Source organism: Protomyctophum bolini (assembly GCF_963924005.1).
Source record: "Protomyctophum bolini genome assembly, chromosome: 1".
NCBI classification, from domain to species: Eukaryota; Metazoa; Chordata; class Actinopteri; order Myctophiformes; family Myctophidae; genus Protomyctophum; species Protomyctophum bolini.
Genome location: NC_137862.1, coordinates 9079282 through 9098965, shown reverse-complemented (window position 1 = coordinate 9098965; position 19684 = coordinate 9079282). Strand labels below are relative to the sequence as shown.

Below are 19684 nucleotides of genomic sequence, written 5' to 3'. Positions count from 1 at the left end.
AACCCCTCATCCTGATTGGGGAAGACCACCCCACCTAATCACACCAACCGAACAAGTGAGGTTGGGGCCTCCAGGTGGGCCAGCAGCCATCTGCACAAGACTGGGCTGGACCCTGCAGGAAAGCAATCTCCAGCCAAGACAATGTAAGTTGACTAAAACAGAGCCCCAGAACACAGAGCTCAGGAGAAGGATGGAGAAACACTGGCAGGAGGCCACCAAGATACAATGCCCCAGAGACCCAGAGTGTGCCACCACTGGCAGTAAGGAGATCAACTGCTGCAGCAAAGATGTCATGAAAGGCAAGTCTCCACCAAAAAAAACCCTGAACCTAATCGGGGTGTCAAGAGACCAAAGTTTCTCCCCCACAGTTCCCTGCAGTGGCCAGTGAAGTCAAACTGTGCATCTGTACCTGAAAGGGGCAAGTCAAAGGCCAGAAAGCCCACCTCCTTTTAATGTCCTGTCAGTAGAAACTCAACCTGCACCTGAAATAAGCCCTTACCTCTCCCAGAGAAAGTTCATCCTTGAAAATGTAATGATTAGTCGCCAGAATCAAGATCCTTGGTGGTCTAAAACTTGAGTTATTGGTAAAATAACAGCAGGTTGGTGGTCATTTTGAAAAACAATGGCTGCCATGGTCACAGGACAAATCTAAATAGTACCACTGTATTTCTCATCTTTTAAAATGTATGATTAGTCGCCAAAATCAAGATCCTAGGTGGTCTAAAACTTGAATTATTGTAAAATAACAGCATGTGGCGGCCATTTTGAAAAATGGCTGCCATGGTCACAGGGAAAGTCTAAATTGTACCACTGTATCCCTCATCCTTGAAAATGAGGTCTTAGTCACCAGAATCAAGATCCTAGGTGGTGTAGAACTTGAGTTATTGTAAAATAACATCAGGTGGCGGCTCTTTTGTAATATGGCTGCCATGGTCACCACGAGACAAATCTGTGATGGCCCCATAGCCAAAAATGTTCCTTAAGGCATGCTCTAACTGTGTGCCAAATTAGAATACTGCCCATTATTCAAAAACAATAATTTTATTGTTTTAGGAACACTTTTGTCAACTCCGTCAGATACACGTCAACTCCGTCAGACACAAAATCTGACGGAGTTGACGTCTGACGGAGTTGACAAAATGGCATTTGTTTTCATCTTAACCCTCTTTAGTACAATGTAGCCATTTTGTTTTTGCTTAATTTTGTTAGCTAAACCTAACCCCTAAACTAAAATAATAAACATTATTTTGGAATTCTTAACAAAGATCATAATAATGTCCTGACGGAGTTGACATGTAAAAGCTGTGACCACATTGTTATCAACATTGTTTGTTTAAAATATCAAACAATTGAATGCTTGTCAGACCAGGTACTCCTCTGTTGCAACAAATATAAATGGGACTTGGAAAAGGAGTCTTCAGGCTAAATCTGTCGACAATATTTTCTGATTAATTTAAGACTTTTAAAAAAACCTGACGGAGTTGACGGAGACGTGGGACGAACATTTGATATGAGATATTTAATAGAAAATATAAATTAAAATTAACTGTGTATATTATTTGCTATGTTGTTGACAATCTACTTTAATTTAGTATGTATATTTATGTGATTGTGACAGTATTAGACACCTTTTTGGCAGTTTGAAATTGTGGCCACTTGCTGGGGACAGGCTAAATACAGGCCTTTTTGGGTACATGGCCTGCTTTTAACTAATTCAGATGGAATATGAAAACAATTATAATGAAATTAAGGGCATAATAATACACAACTGTATTACACTTAACTTTGCAAGTGCTTTTATTTTTATGAATTAATTTATTTTTTACATAAAATAAGGCTCTTATGTGTGGGACATGTTTTTTCCACTTTTGTCCCTCATCTCAAGAATGAGTGATGTGATGTATTACCATGTGTTGTTCTATTTCTAATTTCTATGTATGTGATGTATTACCATGTGTTGTTTATTGTAGTGTATGTGTGTAGTATATGTGTGTAGTGTATGTGATGTATTACCATGTGTTGTTCTTGCTGGATTAAGAGCGTCTGATAAATGCCTATGTTGTAACGTGTGTTTGTCTCATGCAGGAGGACCTGTCCATGCCTCTGGTCGAGGAGGAGATAGACGGACTGTCAGGAATGCTGTTCCCGTTCTATGACGCAGACACACACATGCTGTACCTGGCTGGGAAGGTACATGTCCCATAGACCGGTGGAACATGTCCCATAGACCGGTGGAACATGTCCCATAGACCGGTGGCACATGTCCCATAGACCGGTGGAACATGTCCCATAGACCGGTGGAACATGTCCCATAGACCGGTGGAACATGTACCATGGACCGGTGGCACATGTCCCGGTGGTTGGGAACCTAGGTCCTAGACACAGAGATGCTGACAGACGGTAGTCATTTGAAAAAAGAAACGGAGATCTCCGTCCGTGGCAGTGGGTGTGTTAACATGTCAAACTGTGGTGTCTTCTCTGCAGGGCGACGGAAACATCCGTTACTATGAGATCACGACAGAGAAACCCTACCTGCAGTACCTGATGGAGTTCAGATCTCCTGCTCCGCAGAAAGGACTCTGTAAGTCATTTAGTTCAGGTCTAGGTAGTTTTTTACTGCCAGGTGTGACGCCAACACATGTTGTCCTGTTGTTCTTTACTGCCAGGTGTGATGCCAACACATGTTGTCCTGTTGTTGTTTACTTCCAGGTGTGATGCCGAAGCACGGGTTGGACGTGGCGGCCTGTGAGGTGTTCCGTTTCTACAAGCTGGTGACTCTGAAGGGACTGATCGAACCCATTTCCATGATCGTACCCAGGAGGGTCAGTATATCACTGTCCATTCTCTGTCCATTCCCCACAAACAATCGTGTATCACATACAATTTACAATTTAGGCATTTAGCAGACGCTCTTAATCCAGAGCGATTTACATTAACAAAAACAACAAAGCATGGGAATACATCACATAAAAAGCATTTATCATGAAACATGCGTAAGCTAAGAACGCAACAGTGGAATATCTATATAATGAAACTATACATATACTATACTATGCTATAAATATGTACTATGACGTGCTATGTCTACATAACATGCTATAAGTCTGTATCAAATGCTATCTAAGTCTACATAATGCCAATATACATGTTGCGACATTTATGTGTGTCTGCACGGCCAGACATGACATGACTTTGTCACATTTGCGTGCGTGTGTGCGTGTGGTGCGTGTGTGTGTGTGTGTGTGTGTGCGTGTGTGTGTGTGTGTGTGTTTTGTTGTCTCCAGTCAGACACATACCAGGAGGACCTCTACCCAATGACGGCGGGGACAGAACCGGCGCTGACGGCCAGCGAGTGGCTCAGTGGAGTCGACAAAGGTTGGTTTTATTAGTGTGGTTGCCTCTGGCAACCAGACTCTTGTAATTGTGGGCTCGCCACAGCGAGCACACAATAGTTATCCACAGTCTATATTTGTGGGCTCGCTACAGCGAGCACACACTAGTTATTGCCAGCCTATATTTATTTATTTTTATTTATTCCGCCGTTTTTTTGCCACTCTACTACTTCCACATACTTTATGCTAGAAATGTAGTTCAAACTTCAAACTGTTCAGCTCTTTGCAGTGATGTGTGCTTGTATTTTTATTTTCACAAAGTTTTATACTTTTAATACTTTTTAACTTTTAAACTTTTTTTTACATCCTTTATAATGAGAGTCGATGGAAGAAAGGTCCCATTTTTCACAGTTAACTTTTTTGAGCTCTTATTACTCCGTCATACTTTCACTTTGAAACTTCATTCAAACTTTATAATGTTCATCTATCTTTGAACTTTCATTGGTGAAAAAGTTGTTTTGAAAAAGTTTATACTTTTTAACATATTTAACTTTATTTATAGTTTTTTCCTGCCATTGACTTTGTATGGGATTTATCTCGAAATCAACCTCACTTTTGCAGCCTCATTACTCTGGCATACTTTGTCGTAGAAACGTGATTTAAACTTTAGAACGCTCACACGACTCTGGACTTTTTCGTGGTTCAAACCGTATTCGAATACGTTAAACGGTTTTTCCGAAATCGCAGTTCAATCGCAGGCCGTTTCGCGTAATTTGTGCCATTTTAGAGTGCGGGCCTTCTTTGACTAGAGTGTGGAGACTGAAATTCTTTCCTTGAAAATGTACCAAACAAATTGTCGTCCCGGCCAAAGTATTCATTTTACACGCATGTTCTTTTGTCATTTTGTAGCCACACATGTCCTCTTTCACACAATGTGACCACCAAAGCACAGAGACATACAGAATGTGAACTACGGCCTTTTAAGTGACACAAAAACAGTCAATCTGCTCATTGACCTCCATTGTATAATTCTTACGAGGAAATTATCACGCTGACAATTCTTAACTCGCTCTTATAACCACATTTTCAATCGTACCAACACCACAATCGCACATGGTGTACCTCAATATCTCAGGCCACTCACAGCGAAAAAAATATTTGCATTCGACTTTTACTTTTTGCGATAGAGCAATTTGTTCGGGGCATAGTTTTCCCCCCTTCAGAACCATTGTAATCTCCCAGTCATAGTACTGGCATAGAACTTGGAAGTCTTTTACTTCCACAGCTGAGACATATAAGGGCTTAATTACAGGGCTGACATTAAAGTTACAAGATCTCAATGAGTTGCTCTGCGATACCTTGTGAGCTTGTAGGTCTGCTATTTGTGCAATTGGCTGGCCTTTACACAGCTCTCGCAAGAGCACGCACGCACGCACGCACACACACACCCTGTCTTCCTATTGGCTGGCCTTTACACAGCTCTCGCAAGTGCACGCACGCACGCACGCACGCAAAAAAATGAAAAAAAGTATTTTTTCCAAAAAAAGTATTTTTTCCAAAAAAAAGTATTTTTTCCAAAAAAAAGTATTTTTTCCAAAAAAAGTATTATTTTGAAAAAAAAGTATTATTTTGAAAAAAAAGTATTATTTTGAAAAAAATGTAATTTTTTGAAAAAAATGAAAACTTAAAAAAAAACAAACTTTAACCTCTTTTTTTTTTTTTACTTAAAAGAAAAAACTTGAATTTTTTTAATAAAGATTTTTTTTTTTTCATTTAAAGAAAAACTTTTAAAAACACTTCTACAGCTTCCACATACTTTATTCCGCTTTATGCAGTTATTTATGCTTAAACTATAGTTTTTCCAAATGTTCATACTTTTTTTTTACTTTTACTTCAGCTTTAATACATTTTCTACTTTTGTTTACAATATGCTACAGTCCCGACATTTTGATTATGGATTTAGACCACCAATGGGAACACTATTACTCCGGTCCCCGAGTTTCAAACTTGACACGGCAAAAACTTTATACATTGCAATTTATGCGAGCCCACGCAGTTTCTACAGGAACTGCCTTTCTAGTTGTGGGCTCGCTACAGCGAGCACACACTAGTTATTGCCAACCTATGTTTATTGTGGGCTCGCCACAGCGAGCACACAATAGGTATCCACAGTCTATATTTATTCCAATTTCCGCCACTTTTTTCGGTCACCTACTACTTCCACATAATTTATGCTAGAATTTTAGTTCAAACTTCAAACTGTTCAGCTCTTTGCAGTGATGTGTGCTTGTATTTTTATTTTTACAAAGTTTTATACTTTTTATACTTTTTAACTTTTTAACTTTTTTTTACATCCTTTATAATGAGAGTCGATGGAAGAAAGGTCCCATTTTTCACAGTTAACGTTTTTGAGCTCTTATTACTCCGTCATACTTTCACTTTGAAACTTCATTCAAACTTTATAATGTTCATCTATCTTTGAACTTTCATTGGTGAAAAAGTTTTTTTGAAAAAGTTTATACTTTTTAAAATATTTAACTTTATTTATAGTTTTTTCCTGCCATTGACTTTGTATGGGATTTATCTCTAAATCAACCTCACTTTTGCAGCCTCATTACTCTGGCATACTTTGTCGTAGAAACGTGATTTAAACTTTAGAACGCTCACACGACTCTGGACTTTTTCGTGGTTCAAACCGTATTCGAATACGTTAAACGGTTTTTCCGAAATCGCAGTTCAATCGCAGGCCGTTTCGCGTAATTAGTGCCATTTTAGAGTGCGGCTCTTCTTTGACTAGAGTGTGGAAACTGAAATTCTTTCCTTGAAAATTTACCAAACAAATTGTCGTCCCGGCCAAAGTATTCATTTTACACGCATGTTCTTTGGTCATTTTGTAGCCACACATGTCCTCTTTCACACAATGTGACCACCAAAGCACAGAGACATACAGAATGTGAACTACGGCCTTTTAAGTGACACAAAAACAGCAAATCTGCTCATTGACCTCCATTGTATAATTCTTACGAGGATATTATCGCGCAGACAATTCTTAACTCGCTCTTATAACCACATTTTCAATCGTACCAACACCACAATCGCACATGGTGTACGTCAATATCTCAGGCCACTCACAGCGAAAAAAATATTTGCATTCGACTTTTACTTTTTGCGATAGAGCAATTTGTTCGGGCATAGTTTTCCCCCATTCAGAACCATTCTAATCTCCCAGTCATAGTACTGGCATAGAACTTGGAAGTCTTTTACTTCCACAGCTGAGACATATAAGGGCTTAATTACAGGGCTGACATTAAAGTTACAAGATCTCAATGAGTTGCTCTGTGATACCTTGTGAGCTTGTAGGTCTGCTATTTGTGCAATTAGGCTAGACACATGCAAGTGCACGCACGCACGCACACACACACCCTGTCTTCGCACGCACGCACGCACGCACGCACACACACACACACCCTGTCTTCCTATTGGCTGGCCTTTACACAGCTCTCGCGCGTGCACGCACGCACGCACGCACGCACGCACACACACACACACCCTGTCTTCGCACGCACGCACGCACGCACACACACACCCTGTCTTCCTATTGGCTGGCCTTTACACAGCTCTCGCAAGAGCACGCACGCACACACACACCCTGTCTTCCTATTGGCTGGCCTTTACACAGCTCTCGCAAGCGCGCGCACGCACGCACGCACGCACGCACGCACGCACGCACGCACGCACGCACGCACGAAAAAAAATGATTTTTTATTTTTTTTTGAATATTTTTTAAAAAAATGAAAAAAATGTAAAAAATGTAAAAAATTGAAAAAAATGAAAAAAATTGAAAAAACTGAAAAAACTGAAAAAATTGAAAAAATTGAAAAAAATTGAAAAAAATTGAAAAAAATTGAAAAATGAAAAAAAACTGAAAAAATGAAAAAAACTTAAAAAAATAAAAAAACTTTAACTTTTTTTTTTTTACTTATTAAGAAAAAACTAACTTTTTTTTTTTTACTTATTAAGAAAAAACTAACTTTTTTTTTTTACTTATTAAGAAAAAACTTTAACTTTTTTTTTTTTACTTATTAAGAAAAAACTTTAACTTTTTTTTTTTTACTTATTAAGAAAAAACTTTAACTTTTTTTTTTTACTTATTAAGAAAAAACTTTTAAAAACACTTCTACAACTTCCACATACTTTATTCCGCTTTATGCAGTTATTTATGCTTATTCTTTTTACACATTTTTATACATTCTTTTTTTTTAACTTTTCCTTCAGCTTTAATACATTTTCTACTGTACATTATATACATTGCGTCTTTTGGCGAGCCCACACAGTTTCCGTAGGGAACTGCTTTCTAGTTCTTATTCTTTATTCCGCCGTTTTTTTGACACCCTACTACTTCCACATACTTTATGCTAGAAATTTAGTTCAAACTTCAAACTGTTCAGCTCTTTGAAGTGATGAGTGCTTGTATTTTTATTTTTACAAAGTTTTATACTTTTTATACTTTTTAACTTTTAAACTTTTTTTTACATCCTTTATAATGAGAGTCGATGGAAGAAAGGTCCCATTTTTCACAGTTAACTTTTTTGAGCTCTTATTACTCCGTCATACTTTCACTTTGAAACTTCATTCAAACTTTATAATGTTCATCTATCTTTGAACTTTCATTGGTGAAAAAGTTGTTTTGAAAAAGTTTATACTTTTTAAAATATTTAACTTTATTTATAGTTTTTGCCTCCCATAGACAATGAATGGGATTTATCTCTAAATCAACCTCACTTTTGCAGCCTCATTACTCTGGCATACTTTGTCGTAGAAACGTGATTTAAACTTTAGAACGCTCACACGACTCTGGACTTTTTCGTGGTTCAAACCATATTCGAATACGTTAAACGGTTTTTCCGAAATCGCAGTTCAATCGCAGGCCGTTTCGTGTAATTAGTGCCATTTTAGAGTGCGGGCCTTCTTTGACTAGAGTGTGGAGACTGAAATTCTTTCCTTGAAAATTTACCAAACAAATTGTCGTCCCGGCCAAAGTATTCATTTTACACGCATGTTCTTTTGTCATTTTGTAGCCACACATGTCCTCTTTCACACAATGTGACCACCAAAGCACAGAGACATACAGAATGTGAACTACGGCCTTTTAAGTGACACAAAAACAGTCAATCTGCTCATTGACCTCCATTGTATAATTCTTACGAGGAAATTATCGCGCTGACAATTCTTAACTCGCTCTTATAACCACATTTTCAATCGTACCAACACCACAATCGCACATGGTGTACCTCAATATCTCAGGCCACTCACAGCGAAAAAAATATTTGCATTCGACTTTTACTTTTTGCGATAGAGCAATTTGTTCGGGGCATAGTTTTCCCCCCTTCAGAACCATTGTAATCTCCCAGTCATAGTACTGGCATAGAACTTGGAAGTCTTTTACTTCCACAGCTGAGACATATAAGGGCTTAATTACAGGGCTGACATTAAAGTTACAAGATCTCAATGAGTTGCTCTGCGATACCTTGTGAGCTTGTAGGTCTGCTATTTGTGCAATTGGCTGGCCTTTACACAGCTCTCGCAAGAGCACGCACGCACACACGCACACACACACCCTGTCTTCCTATTGGCTGGCCTTTACACAGCTCTCGCAAGTGCACGCACGCACGCACGCACGCAAAAAAATGAAAAAAAGTATTTTTTCCAAAAAAAAGTATTTTTTCCAAAAAAAGTATTTTTTCCAAAAAAAGTATTTTTTCCAAAAAAAGTATTTTTTCCAAAAAAAGTATTTTTTCCAAAAAAAAGTATTTTTTCCAAAAAAAAGTATTTTTTCCAAAAAAAGTATTATTTTGAAAAAAAAGTATTATTTTGAAAAAAAAGTATTATTTTGAAAAAAAGTAATTTTTTGAAAAAAAAGTAATTTTTTGAAAAAAATGAAAACTTAAAAAAAAAAAAACTTTAACCTCTTTTTTTTTTTTACTTAAAAGAAAAAACTTGAATTTTTTTAATAAAGATTTTTTTTTTTTCATTTAAAGAAAAACTTTTAAAAACACTTCTACAGCTTCCACATACTTTATTCCGCTTTATGCAGTTATTTATGCTTAAACTATAGTTTTTCCAAATGTTCATACTTTTTTTTAACTTTTACTTCAGCTTTAATACATTTTCTACTTTTGTTTACAATATGCTACAGTCCCGAAATATTGATTATGGATTTAGACCACCAATGGGAACACTATTACTCCGGTCCCCGAGTTTCAAACTTGACACGGCAAAAACTTTATACATTGCAATTTATGCGAGCCCACGCAGTTTCTACAGGAACTGCCTTTCTAGTTAGTGTGGTTGCCTCTGGAGAGGCAACCAGACTCTTGTAATTGTAACACTTTATTATTATTATTCCACACCTGGAGTAAGACAAAGTTTGCCGCCCTACAACAACAAGAAGTTTTGACTGTACGCACTTGAGCCATATGTCAAATTGACCGGAAAAATCGGGAATCGTGTGCTTGTACTTTGCTAAGAGAAATGTTGTATATTTTATTTGATATGAATTTATTAGTGAATTAAATTTCCCCATTGACATGAATGGGGAAATGCAAAAAAACACATTCAAGTATTTTTCCCTCTGAGACTGTAAGCACTATAGTTACAAAACTTTCAGGGATATTTCCTAATTATCACTAAAATTAATTAAAAATATAATTTTTTAGGTCGGCCTCATGGTGGCGCTATAACATCCCACTTTACCTTTTGGCTCATAACTCTTGAACCGTAGGTCGTAACATCAAAATTATTTTCCCCCTGGATTCCTTGGGTCATGACGCGTCTCCCCATATAGGCCACGCCCTTTTCCGCCATGATGGATTTTCCGCCATTTTGAATTTTGTCCAAAACACACTTTTTGCTTTTCCCCCTACAGATTTTGTACAAATGTCACAGAAATCGGCACACGTGACCTCTGGACCCATCCGATTAAAAAACCGACTTCAGAATTTCGATAGTGCGTGTCGTTCGGCCGTAACCGTCGTCCGAAGTCAGTAGGAGGGGCCTATATCACGAAAAACGCCATAAATCACGAACGGAATGTCCAATCCATCCGAAATTCGAATCGCACGTCCGGGGTGGTTCGTTCGACCGAGTTCCGAAAGCAATTCCATTTTCATCCACAGGGGGCGCCGCAAACGCGATAAATGTAACCGTCTGTCGCGAAAACATGAATTTCGGGGGTCAAATCCCCTCCGAATGACTTACACGCGACCTGAGGCGTGACTCGAAACCGTAACAGGCCGGCAATATCAGCGGGAGGGGTATATATGTAAGCCGCCGCGGCAACCACACTCTGCAATTTTTCAAAATTGCGACCTTTCTAGTTATTATTCTCTCCACTACTGGAGTAAGACAAAGTTGTAAGACAAAGTTTGGCGCCCTACAACAACAAGAAGTTTTGACTGTACGCACTTGAGCCATATGTCAAATTGACCGGAAAAATCGGGAATCGAGCGCTTGTACTGTGCGAAGAGAAATGTTGTATATTTTATTTGATATGAATTTATTAGTGAATTAAATTTCCCCATTGACATGAATGGGGAAATGCAAAAAAACACATTCAAGTATTTTTCCCTCTGAGACTGTAAGCACTATAGTTACAAAACTTTCAGGGATATTTCCTAATTATCACTAAAATTAATTAAAAATATAATTTTTTAGGTCGGCCTCATGGTGGCGCTATAACAGCCCACTTTACCTTTTGGCTCATAACTCTTGAACCGTAGGTCGTAAAATCAAAAATAATTTTACCCTGGATTCCTTGGGTCATGACGCATCTCCCCATATAGGCCACGCCCTTTTCCGCCATGATGGATTTTCCGCCATTTTGAATTTTGTCCAAAACACACTTTTTGCTTTCCCCACTACAGATTTTGTCCAAATGTCACAGAAATCGGCACACGTGACCTCTGGACCCACCCGATTAAAAAACCAACTTCAGAATTTCGGTAGTGCGGATCGTTCGGCCGTAACCGTCGTCCGAAGTTAGTAGGAGGGGCCTATATCACGAAAAACGCCATAAATCACGCACGGGATGTCCGATCCATCCAAAATTGGAATCGCACGTCCGGGGTGGTTCGTTCGACCGAGTTCCGAAAGCAATTCCATTTTCATCCACAGGGGGCGCCGCAAACGCGATAAATGTAACCGTCTGTCGGGAAAACATGAATTTCGGGGGTCGAATCCCCTCCGAATGACTTACACGCGACCTGAGATGTGACTCGAAACCGTTGCAGGCCGGCGATATCAGCGGGAGGGGTATATATGTGAGCCGCCGCGGCAACCACACTCTGCAATTTTTCAAAATTGCGACCTTTCTAGTTATTATTATTCCACTAGTCTTTATTTTGCCGCACTACTCCTCCCTCAGTTTTGACTGTACGCACTTGAGCCATATGTCAAATTGACCGGAAAAATCGGGAATCGTGTGCGTGTACTTTGCTAAGATAAATGTTGTATAGTTTAATTGATATGAATTTATTAGTGAATTAAATTATCCCATTGACTTCAATGGAAAAATGCAAAAAATCACATTCAAGTATTTTTTCCTCTGCGACTGTAAGCATTATAGTTACAAAACTTGGAGGAATATTTCCTAATTATCACTAAAATTAATTAAAATTATAATTTTTTAGGTCGGCCTCATGGTGGCGCTATAACAGCCCACTTTACCTTTTGGCTCATAACTCTTGAACCGTAGGTCTTAAAATCAAATTTATTTTTTCCCTGGATTCCTTGGGCCATGACGCATCTCCACATATAGGCCACGCCCATTTCCGCCATGATGGATTTTCCGCCATTTTGAATTTTGTCCAAAACACACTTTTTGCTTTTCCTCCTACAGATTTTGTCCAAATCTCACAAAAATCTGTACACGTGATCTCTGGACCCATCCGATTAAAACACCAACTGCAGATTTTCGGTAGTGCGTATCGTTCGGCCGTAATCGTCTTCCGAAGTCAGTAGGAGGGGCCTATATCACAACAAATGCCATAAATCACAAACGGAATGTCCAATCCATCCCAAATTTGAATCACATGTCCGGGGTGGTTCGTTCAACCGAGTTCCAAAAGCAATTCCATTTTCATCCATAGGGGGCGCCGCAAACGCGATAAATGTAACCGTTTGTCGGAAAACCAGAATTTTGGGGCTTAAATCCCCTCCGAATTACTTACACACGATCTAAGGTGTGACTTGAAACTGTAACAGGCTGGCAATATCAGTGGGAGGGGTATATATATGTAAGCCACTGCGGCAACCACACTCTGCAATTTTTTAAAATTGCGACCTCTACGAGGTTGTCTAGTTCATACACTGTTCTCATAGGCTGACTATAGGTATAGGGTGTGTGTGTGTGTGTGTGTGTGTGTGCGTGTGTGCGCACATCAGAGCCAGTGTTGATGTCTCTGAAGAAAGTATTAAACCTCATGATGTGTGTGTGTGTGTGTGTGTGTGTGTGTGTGTGTGTGCGTGTGTGTGTGTGTGCGTGTGTGTGTGGGTGTGTGTGTGCGTGTGTGGATGTGTGTGTGCGTGTGTGGGTGTGTGTGTGTGTGTGTGTGTGTTTGCACCTCAGAGCCGGTGTTGATGTCTCTGAAGGAAGGCTACAGCCGCCCCAACCAGCTGGTGTTCAAAGCCCCGCCCCCGGCCAAGGACAAGAGGAGTGGGGGCGTGGTAAACGGCATCGACCTTCTGGAGAACGTTCCACCGAGGACAGAAAACGAGGTGCGTCTCTGGAGAAAAATATGGACACATTGAACTCATTGAGACCTGAGACCAGATTCTATCAAATGTACAGTATCTAAATTCCAATATCTAGTATAGTGTAGTATCTAAGTTCAGCCTTTGTGATTGAGATGTTGTGGTTGCGGTGCAGCTCCTGATGTCTTGTTGTCTTCCATTATACTTAGAGAGCAGTACGAATCATGCACAAAGTGCATTATAGAGAGCACACAAATGGTCTTTTTTATAAAATCGAGGGTATTGGAACTTGAACATGTCGTGAAGCTACAAACCTTATTAATTATGTTCAGAGCAAAAAGCAAAACAGCTATTTGAACCCAGTTCAGAAAGTGGGGATAGTAGGAGGAAATTTGATTTTAAACATAAAGTTGCACGGACCACTCAAAGATAACAGGAATCCCAACGTGGAATTCTCTGGATGACAATTTAAAGGGTTGTACAAATATTTGCTTTGTTTTGTTTAGATGTGTATGAGCCAATCATTAAAGTAAAAACTAACTTTTGAGTGAAAAAAATTAATTTATTCTTCTTCCTGCTCCTTTTCGTCATGGGTGTATCAGATAGGTATGAAAGACAAATTAATTATGTAAGACATATGAATTGTTATCTATTATGATTTGTACTGTATTGTGATACACCATGTGCGAAATAAAATGAAATGAAAAATGAAATGGTTGTGGTTGCGGTGCAGCTCCTGATGTCTTGTTGTGGTTGTGGTTGTGGTGCAGCTCCTGATGTCTTGTTGTGGTTGTGGTTGTGTTTGCGGTGCAGCTCCTGATGTCTTGTTGTGGTTGTGGTTGTGGTTGCGGTGCAGCTCCTGATGTCTTGTTGTGGTTGTGGTTGTAGTTGCGGTGCAGCTCCTGATGTCTTGTTGTGGTTGTGGTTGCGGTGCAGCTCCTGATGTCTTGTTGTGGTTGTGGTTGCGGTTGTGGTGCAGCTCCTGATGTCTTGTTGTGGTTGTGGTGCAGCTCCTGATGTCTTGTTGTGGTTGTGGTTGTAGTTGCGGTGCAGCTCCTGATGTCTTGTTGTGGTTGTGGTTGTGGTTGCGGTGCAGCTCCTGATGTCTTGTTGTGGTTGTGGTTGCGGTTGTGGTGCAGCTCCTGATGTCTTGTTGTGGTTGTGGTTGTGGTGCAGCTCCTGATGTCTTGTTGTGGTTGTGGTTGTGGTGCAGCTCCTGATGTCTTGTTGTGGTTGCGGTGCAGCTCCTGATGTCTTGTTGTGGTTGTGGTTGCGGTTGTGGTGCAGCTCCTGATGTCTTGTTGTGGTTGCGGTGCAGCTCCTGATGTCTTGTTGTGGTTGTGGTTGCGGTTGTGGTGCAGCTCCTGATGTCTTGTTGTGGTTGTGGTTGTGGTTGCGGTGCAGCTCCTGATGTCTTGTTGTGGTTGTGGTTGCGGTGCAGCTCCTGATGTCTTGTTGTGGTTGTGGTTGCGGTGCAGCTCCTGATGTCTTGTTGTGGTTGTGGTTGTGGTTGCGGTGCAGCTCCTGATGCCTTGTTGTGGTTGTGGTTGTGGTTGCGGTGCAGCTCCTGATGTCTTGTTGTGGTTGTGGTTGCGGTGCAGCTCCTGATGTCTTGTTGTGGTTGTGGTTGCGGTGCAGCTCCTGATGTCTTGTTGTGGTTGTGGTTGCGGTGCAGCTCCTGATGTCTTGTTGTGGTTGTGGTTGCGGTGCAGCTCCTGATGTCTTGTTGTGGTTGTGGTTGCGGTGCAGCTCCTGATGTCTTGTTGTGGTTGTGGTGCAGCTCCTGATGTCTTGTTGTGGTTGTGGTTGTGGTTGCGGTGCAGCTCCTGATGTCTTGTTGTGGTTGTGGTTGTAGTTGCGGTGCAGCTCCTGATGTCTTGTTGTGGTTGTGGTTGCGGTTGTGGTGCAGCTCCTGATGTCTTGTTGTGGTTGTGGTTGTGGTGCAGCTCCTGATGTCTTGTTGTGGTTGTTTTTCAGCTCCTGCGGATGTTCTTCCGGCAGCAGGACGAACTGCGGCGTCTGAAAGAGGAGCTGACGTCCAAGGACGTCCGAATACGACAGCTGGAGCTGGAGCTCAACAACCTGAAGAACAACGTCTGACCTCGGAGTCACCTCTGAGTGACCTCTGACCCCTATAGCTCCCCTGGACCGGAGCGCCGGGGGGCGGGACTTCACCGCGTTTTATATATTACGCACGTTCTGCATTTACAGCGCTAGTGTTACAGCGCTAACATTTACAGCGCTAGCGTCTGCGTCAACGCTCACGAGTCAAATATAAAGGTCTCACCCCAGAGCCACGGATGTCAGGATTCTCCTCGGGTGGGTCTTAGTACCGTTGCTTCCCTAGTCTTCAATTAAAAAAAAGCATTTTAATCACATCGGTGGACATTTTTCTCATTAGTTAAGCTAGTTATAATGTAGTCAGAGTGCAGTACACCTCCAAAACCAATAGGGGCGTGTATGCGGGGAAAAAACTGTGTTTAGTTAGACAGTCAGACACACCCTCCCCAAACCACGGGGAATTTTTTACCTGCAGCATGGATTCGTTTTAACCCGCCACACATGTCGGGAGCACGGGTTTGTCGAACTAACGTATGCACCCCAAAACTGATAGGGGTGTGTAGGAGAAAAAACTGAGAAAATGGCCACCGATTAGATTAAAATGCTTTTTCATTGAACAATACTGAAGCTACTGGTACTTATACCCCCCCGAAGACCTATGTAACATCCGTGGCTCTGGGGTGAGCACTTTATATTTGAAACGTGAAGGTTTCTAATGTACGGTAGACGTACAGTATAAGGGCTGTAAATGGACGAGTAGTGCGAGTAGTGTCATGATGATACTGACGGTCATGTTTCAGGGCCAGACTGGACCCCTCTTATAATGCACTTCTAACAACGGATGGTTGGTGTTGTTAGAAGGGATATTTAGCAGTACTGGAATAATGTAATAACAATGGTAATGATAGTAGATAAAACAATGAAGGTTATAGTAACGTTGATGAACTGAGCACGACCTGACTGATGGAGACAATATTGGGGAATCATTTTTCTCTCTTTCTTGAGAAATGTATATCTACTTCGCTAATGAGTCATTATTACAGTGCTTTGCGGTCTTCTTCTTCTGAACCCTGGGCAGGTGGACCAACCTGAGGGGGCTGTGTCTCGGCCGCAAGCATGGAATGGCCTTGGCGTTTGGGCAACTTGTCACGCCCCCTAACTGGTCACGCCCCCTAACTGGTCACGCCCCCTAACTGGTCACGCCCCCCTCATACTAGTAGTAGGGGACAACACACCGTTTCAGAACGCGACGGAGGCGCACCGTCGTGGCTCAATACGAGAGACGCTGCCGTGTCCAACGTTGCAAAGTTCGCTTAGCCGACTCAGCCCTGCTGGAGTTGCGCCCCGATTTATATGCACAGAATAGTAAATCATGTTCTGGCGAGAGCGTTTGCCCTGACTGCCACTCAACGTGGCTTATACTGGCCAATCACAGCGCAACCTTGAACAAGTGCACTGGGGGTCAAATTGGTCAATCACAGCGCGTCCTTACTCAAACACCAAGTAGCCTCGGTCCCATGCAGCCTTGCTCATCTGCCAAGAGAATATGTTTTTGACCAAAACGCCAAGAGGATTCCATGCTTGCGTCTCTGCCTCTGCTGCCACACACACCCACACAGCCCCGCCCCCAACCCCCCCGCCTCATACTTTGCTGAGGCAAAATTGTGGGAAAATGTTTTTGTCTTCCCAAGGCCTTAGACCCTGCTGAAAGCTGCAGTTATTACGTTTTGTCCATAAACTGGCAGGCATGTCTGCCATGTTGGATGTCTGTCTGACTGTCTGTCTGCCTCTCTACAAAGGCTATAGAGCACCATAGTCTGACGTCATTTATACATCCTACCCTCTTTTTTCTTCTTTAATCGCAGAGACACCTCCCTGACAATATAACGATAGAGAGACACCTCCCTGACAATATAACGATACAGAGACACCTCCCTGACAATATAACGATACAGAGACACCTCCCTGACAATATAACGATACAGAGACACCTCCCTGACAATATAACGATACAGAGACACCTCCCTGACAATATAACGATACAGAGACACCTCCCTGAAAATATAACGATACATAGACACCTCCCTGACAATATAACGATACAGAGACACCTCCCTGACAATATAACGATACAGAGACACCTCCCTGAGCGGCGCAGTCCCTCCCCCTTTCAGAACAACGAACGGCCCAGGAAATGAAAACGCAATGCATTTCCCCATTGGCAGTTTTAATTTAATTTATTTAAAGACCTTTTAAGCGTCGTACGAAGCCAACTCTTGTCGTGACAAATCATGACAACACACACAATATTTTGGACCAAACAAATAATTACAAAGAAGAAAAACAACAAAGAAAGTGTTGTAACCTGCCGTTTTTTTCTACTTTCTAATTCTTTGTTTGGCCCTAAATATTGTGTGTGTTGCCATGATTTGTCACGACAAGAGTTGGCTTCGTACGACGCTTAAAAGGTCTTTAAATAAATTAAATAAAAGCTGCCTATGGGGAAATGCATTGCGTTTTCATTTCCTGGGCCGTTCGTTGTTCTGAAAGGGGGAGGGACTGCGCCACTCTATATCGCAGAGACTTTTGAGATTTATTTTACTTTTGGACTTGGGGATGAAGGAGTGACGTCAGGACTTGCGGGCTCTATGGAGGAGTTGTGAAGTCTTAATAGTTAGTACGTTACACATTGTCAGTATAATAGGTTTTTGTGGGGAGGGATATATTTTATTACTTTTATTTATTTGTCACATTATATCTTTTTAGCTAACAAGGTGTAAACTAATTCATCTCATTTGGTCTCTGTATGACGTGGCTGTGCTAATAGTGGTGGAAAAAGTACTCACATCTTCTCTTTTTTTTTTACTTAAGTAAAAGTATAAATACAAGTAGAAGTCTGAAATTCAAAATGTACTTGAGTAAAAGTACATTTGTAGTTTTGGCATCAAATGTACTTAAAATAATGTTTTCAATTTCAAGTTTTCAAACGTATAAAACTCTTTTGAAAATAGCAGATCTACAGTATGTGATGTATTGTACTGTAGATCGTCTATTTTCAAATGGCCAATATTGGATCCGAAGTGTAGTGGAGTAGAAGTTAAAGTATTGGAAAAACTCAAGTAAAAGTACAAATAAAATTGTACTGAAGTTACAGTACTTGAGCAAATGCACTATAGTTACTTAATTCCCACCACTGGTTGTGGGCACTGCTGCTGGATGGAGTTTTCTAAATAATCTTAATTTCCTACTGAAATGAGAAACTGTTTCTCTAATTATTAACTCTAATGATGTATGTTAATGTGATACCTAGACTTAAACATCGTCCATTTTAAACAAGTGTGTAAGAAAGCAATCGACGCTAGCGGTCCTGTAACGCAACGCAATTTAAAACGTTTTCCTGTCAACAACATATTTAGTATTTACAGAGTGTGATTTGCCTGGAGGGGGATCAGGGGGGGGTGATCTTTAAATCCACTCCTTTGGTGGCTTATTTTCCTAAATAGAAAATGCATCCTGTACTATTAAAAAGATCCCCCTCCCTGCTCCTTCACTGGGTGTATGACATTTAAGGGTAATTGGCTCTGGATTTTTAACAAAAATGAATATCTGAGACTTTCTTTTATGCCAGGTATAGTATCAGAAAGATGCCATTGTGTAATCCAGGTTTTCCATCGATTGACTCAAAATATGATTGAGATGAGTCACAATCAGAAATAAAATATCCAAGGAACTGATCGAGTACTTTAAAAGTAAGTAAATGTCCTGATTCTTCCAAAACCACAGTGTGCCAACTGTATTATTTGTGATGGAATTATGAAAGCCATGCCTGTAGTAACAACTGTACTAGCTGTTAAATATCTTGAATGTATTTAACACCGTTATGTTGCTTGCAGAGGAACTGAGTGGTTAAAGTGAACAGATTCTACAAATGTCTTCTAAATCCTGACAGTTTTCAGGAAAGAAATGTGTCAGTGGTGCTCAAACTTTTTCATGTCAAGTTCCCCCAGAATTATCTGTATTTTGCTGTGGACCAGCATCTGAATATATTTTCTTCACGGGACCCCCCAGAAGCAAATATTTGAGTAAAAAATGTTCGCTTGAAATAGTAATAAACATTGAGTATAAACAACAAGCTACAGAAAGAGGCAATTTCACACCTTATTTTACAATGTTTTAGAGTCATTTATACTCTAAATGTGGTCGTAAATCATAACAGCTCAACTCTGTTACAGGGAATAAAGATATAGAAAACAATTATTTGTGAAAATTATGTTTGTTATTTCAACAATATATCTGATTTCTTAATCTCATGCATGCCATAGGTAGTGATTTCACCTCATGAGGTCATCATATTTGTGGCCGGATTTAGCCCAAGGAGTGTTTTTTGTGCAAAACTAATGCTTGGAATGAGTTCAGAATCATGAAAACCTCCTAGTTTGACACGTCACATCATTATTATTATTATTTTTTTTGCCTAATATAGGTTTTTAATGGTATACCCCAACGTTCCAACGTTGATTTTGTGTCTTTTAAACAAACGT

At 40.5% G+C, this 19684-nt stretch overlaps 1 protein-coding gene across 2 annotated transcripts in view; it reads left to right on the top strand.

Annotated features, from left to right (window-relative positions):
• Window positions 1-19365, top strand: part of coro2ba (coronin, actin binding protein, 2Ba) — a 54909-nt gene extending 35544 nt beyond the window's left edge. For both annotated transcript variants that reach the window (XM_080759050.1, XM_080759051.1), the window contains exons 7-12: window positions 2086-2190; window positions 2485-2581; window positions 2710-2822; window positions 3285-3375; window positions 12958-13106; window positions 15060-19365. In XM_080759050.1, the coding sequence (XP_080615176.1) occupies window positions 2086-2190; window positions 2485-2581; window positions 2710-2822; window positions 3285-3375; window positions 12958-13106; window positions 15060-15182 (678 nt within the window). In that variant the 3' untranslated portion in view covers window positions 15183-19365. The remainder of the gene's footprint in view (window positions 1-2085; window positions 2191-2484; window positions 2582-2709; window positions 2823-3284; window positions 3376-12957; window positions 13107-15059) is intronic.
• Window positions 19366-19684: the final 319 nt, after the last annotated feature.